The sequence below is a fragment of the Electrophorus electricus genome, chromosome 1 (assembly GCF_013358815.1).
Source record: "Electrophorus electricus isolate fEleEle1 chromosome 1, fEleEle1.pri, whole genome shotgun sequence".
Lineage (NCBI taxonomy): Eukaryota > Metazoa > Chordata > Actinopteri > Gymnotiformes > Gymnotidae > Electrophorus > Electrophorus electricus.
Window position 1 is genome coordinate 5,787,714 of NC_049535.1, and position 6,618 is coordinate 5,794,331.

Below are 6,618 nucleotides of genomic sequence, written 5' to 3' on the forward strand. Positions count from 1 at the left end.
TCGTTGTCGGTCATTGTCCATGGTCCGTGTACATGTAATTGTAAGCACACGTGTTAATGTTCTCGTTAGTACTTTTGTTTCTGTGTGTTTTTAGCTTTCATCGTTTGTTCACGCTGCACTGTTTAATGTGAGTGCCAGAACGATTATTGTTCGTTCTGCCCCGCGGCACTCGAGCAGTCGCAGATGGCGTTAGATTTAAGACAAAGCATATTCGTGAATTGTTAATCGAATGCCTTTGATGTGTAAATGATTTAAGGCTCAAATTCAAAAAGTATGTTACGTGCTTTGAGGTACATTTTCATATCTGCAAATTTGCATCTCACTAGTTTTCACTCATTCAGATATGTCTCAATTTCTGACATGCAAACTTTTGACGGTTTTGATACGGCCTGATACGGCCTAGAGAACTGTGTGAATCTGGTCATTACGGTAGCACTGAAAAAGTCACGTCCCAGACACATGACCCCGTCTTTAGTGCTGGGTCTGCAGTTAAACTTTGAAGGCCCTTTGTAGCGGTTTTAATACATTTAGTACGCTGTAATAAATTTACAATACATTGTCAATTGCAATTGATAAATTAATTGGGGTACCACGTTGATTAAAAGGAAAATGTATTAATTTTAATTAATTTATTAATGATTAATAGTAGTCGATACGTGATTTCCCCCCTCGTCTACTAAACAGAAAGAGAGAGCGCGTCCCAGACGGAGAATCCATTTCCTTGGAGTCGTCTGATGGCTCTGAGGGAGAATTTCAGTCTACGTCATATCGTCAGAGTGGTTCATGCAGAGCGAGTCCTACCAGCAGAGCCATGTAGGCATTCGCGGGTAAATCTTTCCGAAGCAGTATTCGAGTATTTCTAGCCGCTTAGCGAGAAGTTATTGCCTTAGTTTAGGAAACGAAAATTTGTCTTCGTCTCCGTCAGAGTTCCGTTAGGGGGGATCCAATGGGGGAGATAAATTTCCCTAAAACATAGGAATACATAGGATCCATCGCGAATCAACTATAACGAAAATAAAGAAATAAAAAATAAAGAAAATCGTACTTCTACTACCAATTTCCGGTCTTAGAATGAGGTTTGTAAAACAAACCCTGGGAGTGGTAGAGCAAATGGATAACTGAGTTGCTTTACTAATTTGTAGAAGTTAAAAACTACTTACCTTTAATATGTTGTCTAATTGGTTCATATATGATTCCTGGTAAGCACAACTAGGAGTGAGTAACAATTCGGTTACAATAAGCATGAGGTAAGCAACATACAAATGAAGTAATCTGTCTGAATAATGCAAATTAGTAAGGAACAAGTAATGAACAGAATAATGCAACAACAGGTAGGGATTTGAGCCTGGTGGAATTTTTGGTCACAGTTTCGTGAAGTATAACCAGGCTGGAAAACTTTTTCCTTCCCATCTATGAGTTTATGACCTCTGAGGAGAGGTGGTTGAGGGTAAGAACACCAGGCTACCTTGATAGCTAGGCCCTTTATGGCTTTGATGCTCAACCTCGGAGGTCTGGTCTGTGGCCCGGGGAGGGGAAGAGCCCCCGGTTTTGACCAGGTCAAAGACTACAAATTATTCCCCTAATGAAACTATTTTCACTACTGCCTTCATCAAAGTATTCAGTTTGAACTTGCTAGGCATAGCTAATGATCATCATGATCATTCAAAGTGCTTAGGTAAGTTAATTACATTTTATAGTAAATTCTATATCCACTAGTTGCTACTATTGAAGTTCTTTTCCAGTTTACTAATCAGTCTAAATAGTCATTGTCAAATGTTGTATTTCATACACTGAATAAAGATTCAAACATGCACAACATGTTTTTTGATACCATTAAAAAATAATGGTTGAAAACATAAAAACCTGTCTATTATACACGGACAATGCTATATAAAGACAAAAACTTCAAATACACGCTCATCAATAGTGAGATAACTGGCCTTTCAGATTATAACTGGCATTGTAGTCAGAAAACCACTCTAGATGCACTACATGTAAATTTCTTAATAAAGCCACTAAAATACATAGCACAAAAGAATCACTTATCTCCCACTCCTCACGTATTACAATGGACAAACCAAGAGAACGCTTGCTAATGGTTTTATTGAACACCTTCATATAAATTAAAATTAAAATACTGTACTGAAATGTATGTATACAGTAAGTGTTTTCATAATTCGCAATTACAAATTGAAGTGATTTGAACGTATAATAAAGCCAATTAACACTCCGGGCCAGTGGGGGCAGTAGTAAGTTTGTAGTCGATATTCGCGCGCCAATGAACCCGAAAAAAAAAGATGTAGGTTACTTCCCGGTGGCAGCGTGTGTACAGAGAACGTTTGAGGCTAGTTTGGTCTGTTGGAAATTTCTGCACTTGTAACGATTTGCCTTTGTATTTTTTCGTCGACATGGTGAAGTTGTCGGCAGAGTTAATTGAGCTGGCTGCTCAATACACGAATCCAGTCAGAGACAGAGAACTTGATCTCCGAGGTATGTTGCGCAAATGCACTGATGTACTGATACAAAAGGCCTAAATGTTAACACAACAAAAATACTTAGCTAGTTAGCGTTAGCTAGTTTATCTGTGGATGTATTGTGCAGAGACTGGGATTAGGTTATTCTCGAAAATGTCACGGAATTGCCTTGCAAATGCAAAACGTTGTTGCTATTTGTAGATATTCTTTGTCTTTCTTTCATAAATGAGTTAGGCATGGCCCATTAAGATAACTAGCGGTAGCTAGCGAACTAGGTGTCCTAGCTACACAAATCATAGCTAACTAGATCATGTTTTGTTTTTAAAAATGCATCCAGGTTACAAGATTCCCGTTTTGGAGAACCTCGGGGCAACTTTGGACCAGTTTGATACCATTGACTTTTCCGATAATGAAATTAGAAAACTGGATGGATTTCCTTTGCTCCGAAGACTGAAAACATTACTCATGAACAACAATCGGATATGGTAATGGATGCAGATTATTAGATGGCTACAATGTTTCTTTCAACAAAAGACGTCTATCTAATTTGCTATCTATCTAATTTGCTTGCTTATATGGTCTTAAACATCAGAAAGGATATTTGCTGCAATTTAACAGCTAAATGTTGATCATTGTTGCAGCCGGATTGGAGAAAATCTTGAGCAGTCCTTGCCAAATCTTAAGGAACTGATTCTTACAAGTAATAACATCCAAGAATTGGTAAGTAGTACACTGTATTTAGGGCAAGATCTTACACCCGTTCTGCCTTGCCATAAAGTAGATTCTCCCCACTATACCGATGTATGACTAATTGTCAGTATGCATTCACAAAGCCACTACTGTAATCCTGTTATTTTGAGACCTGTGCAAGTGTCAGATTGATAGGTTTACATTAGGCCCACTGGAAAGTACGGGTCTGCTGTACTGTGTGATTAAGTGTTAATTGTCTGCTGATTGGATATCAGTGGTGAAGTACCATAAAACCAGATTGCTGTGAACTAAATAATTTAATGCCAAGAGGGGCAGCGCATTCTCCACTTCAGAGTCACCAGATGTACAGTTTTATACTAAAGGCAGTAATAGAGTGGGGTCAAATGGGCACACCTCAAGAAACTACAGCAGAGCGCAGTAGACTTACTGCAAGTAGCATCGATCAGAGCAGGTGGCTGACTGAGGCCTTGAGCCACTATTAATGCAGGAGCAGCATTTTGATTTCTTCATGGGTCAGATTTGGTGCTCTAGATTAAGTAATATTGATGATCTTGTCATGTGCATAAACCACATCGTTGTTTATCATTCATCACTAGGGTGATCTGGATCCTCTTGCTTCTGTAAAGACCTTATCTCTCCTCAGGTACTTGTTGTTGTAGTGATCATCCATATGTCCTGCATGTTCGACTTGTTTATTTACATGCCATTTTAAAACTTCACTGTAGGCATTGTTACTATTTTCTTACCTTGTCCAGGGATAGTCTTGTAAAATGTAAATATGTTGTACTGTTAATACTTTCCCCCCAGTCTTTTAAGGAATCCAGTAACCAACAAGAAGCATTACAGGCTATATGTCATCAACAAACTTCCACAAATACGTGTTCTGGACTTCCAGAAGGTGAAATTGAAGGTAAAGTGCAAGCCAGAAGCCTTCTATTAGATGCTCTCCAAAAGACTCAGTAGGTACTGGACTTTACACAAAGCATTAAGATGTAATGCTTACAAATAAATGCTTTTGAAAAAAGGCAGTGTTCTGCATATAGGGTTGGGTGCGATGGAATGGGTGCCCTTCTCAAAAGTGTGTGTGGAGACATGGACATCGATTTCTCAGCACAACATGAGCCCAGTCCAGTGTCCTATGTACATCGTCCAGCTTTTACTTAAACCTGATTTGCTGTCCTGATTTCGGTATTTGGCATGTAGTCAGTGGTGTTCATGACCAGTCTGTATGAAAGCTACATCCTCTGAAGTACAGCCCTGCTGAATATTCTGGTGCCTTTTGAATTCAACTATGTGATGTGTCGCCGTAGGAACGTCAGGAGGCTGAGAAAATGTTCAAAGGCAAGCGAGGTGCTCAGCTTGCAAAGGATATTGCCAAGCGCACAAAAACGTAAGATGAAACCCCTTGATCAAGTGCAGCTCTTCCGAATCACTGGACTTAAGGAACTGGGTTATGAGCTTAGGTCTGGATCCCATTCAGAATGATGCGGTAGATCCAAATCGGCTTTTCCTAAAAGCCTTGCGTAACAAAATGGAATAAAAAAAAAATCATAACCCATCTACAGTGTATTCCAAGAGAGCTGGCTCAAGGCACTTCTCTACTCGTATCAGTTTATTAACAAAAGATAAGATGCACAAGATACTACACTCTGATTGGATTAACAGTGGTTAAAAGGCTGAAGAAGCAAGCCAGTCTCATGCAAATTTATAAGAACCTCTTTGTACTTGTGGTGTGTCTTAGGTTCACTCCGGGAGCTGGTCTGCAGGCTGACAAGAAAAAAACAGGGCCTAGCACCGCAGACATGGAAGCCATCAAGGCATGGATTCTTTATATTCTTTCAGTGTATATGTGCAAATTAGCAGAGTAACAGATGAAATAGGACTTGTAATTTGCAATGATCAAACTATCATAATCTGCTGAAATACTACATTTCTGTCTATTATGGTTCATTTATTTATGAATGTTGCCATCCAGTGTCCATGAAGCAGGGTTCCCTTTTGAATGTGCCTCCTTTCAAAGTTTCTTCCTCATTCAAGCCAGGGTGTTTTTCTTTGCCATTGCTGTTTTTGGCTTGTTTGTTAATCATCTAGACTTGGTTCTTAAACCTGCTTTCAGGCATCTTTTGTGAGAACTGAACTGAGCTGAGTGGAATGAAATTGAAATAAGCAAGCTTGGAGGATTTCTTTTTCCATCCCCACATGTCGTGTGGCTAAACTAATGTCCCTTGCCCACAGAATGCCATAGCAAATGCCACGTCACTGGCTGAGGTAGAGAGGCTGAAGGGACTACTGCAGTCTGGCCAGATCCCTGGACGGGAAGGCAGACAAGGTACTGGAGCCCGAAGGCTCGCTGCCACTCTGGACGCACACACGCCTCCATCTCGGCACATTGTCAGTTTGTCACCTCGGCAGTTTGTCACCTTTGGTACAATAATAATTAGTGTAACTTGTAACGTGTACATGCTTTGTACTCTAAAATGTCTAAATAGCTGACAGAATGCAAAGAGTAGACTCTGATAGACTAGCATCATTTGCATAGTACTGGTAATTCAGGGCTGGTAATGTGTTAAATAGGCCTCTTGTGTTCAAACACTAAGCATTGAATGGCCAGTTTCAGTAAGCGGCAGTGATTGACTCCTTGCTGAAGTGACTGCGACATTTTCTGTGTAAATGTGAAATTTGCTTTGGGGAGAGCAGTGACCCACTGAGCAAACCAAAGTGCAACTGTCAGATACTGACATTTTTATTTGTCCAATAACTCAGGTGCCCAAAGCATGGTGGAGGAAGAGGAGGAGGAGGAGGAGGAGGAAGACCAGCTGGAAAGGGTGCTCCATGCGGAGTCTGAAGCAATGTACGAGGCTACTGGCGGGGATGAAATGGAAGGTGTCGGAGAACAGGGAAACGGAGAGGAACAAGACGAGGACAACGAGATGGATGAAGATATGCATGTTAATGGATCATAGCTCAGTTTGTGTTGTGTATAATGATTTCAAGTCTGTGTTGCACTTCCTTTGAGGTGTATGTGTGGAGTACTTTTTTCTTTTTTTTTACCACATTAAAGTTGTTTTTAAGAAAACTACTTTGAATATCGGTGTAAATATATTAGCTTTGATTGAAACATAGTTAATCCATTTAAGCTATCTCACATTTTAATCAAAGGCTCTAAAACCAAAGCATGTAGTCTGTTGACTTTTAATTTGTAGAGAATGTTGTTGAGGCAGTTTTTAACTCATTTGGTTTGGAACTACAGAATGAAAAATAATTAAGCACTACTAGAAGTATATTTTTTAAATGATATAAGCATTTATTCGCATCCAAAAATAATTTTTAGATGTACATGTGCAGTGTTCAGTCTCATTGTGTATGTTTAAAATTAATATGTATTAGTTTATGTAGCTATGGACATACTGCTCTGTGATAGTAATTACACAAA

The 6,618-nt window shown here is 39.6% G+C and overlaps 1 protein-coding gene across 1 annotated transcript; it reads left to right on the forward strand.

The window, feature by feature from the left end:
• The first annotated feature begins 2,300 nt into the window (after positions 1 to 2,300).
• Positions 2,301 to 6,264, forward strand: snrpa1 (small nuclear ribonucleoprotein polypeptide A'). Its single transcript, XM_027004548.2, has 9 exons — positions 2,301 to 2,490; positions 2,812 to 2,959; positions 3,116 to 3,194; positions 3,782 to 3,828; positions 3,993 to 4,095; positions 4,496 to 4,575; positions 4,927 to 5,002; positions 5,421 to 5,514; positions 5,949 to 6,264. The coding sequence occupies exons 1-9, from the start codon at positions 2,409 to 2,411 to the stop codon at positions 6,146 to 6,148; spliced, it is 909 nt and encodes a 302-aa protein (XP_026860349.1). The 5' UTR covers positions 2,301 to 2,408; the 3' UTR covers positions 6,149 to 6,264.
• Positions 6,265 to 6,618: the final 354 nt, after the last annotated feature.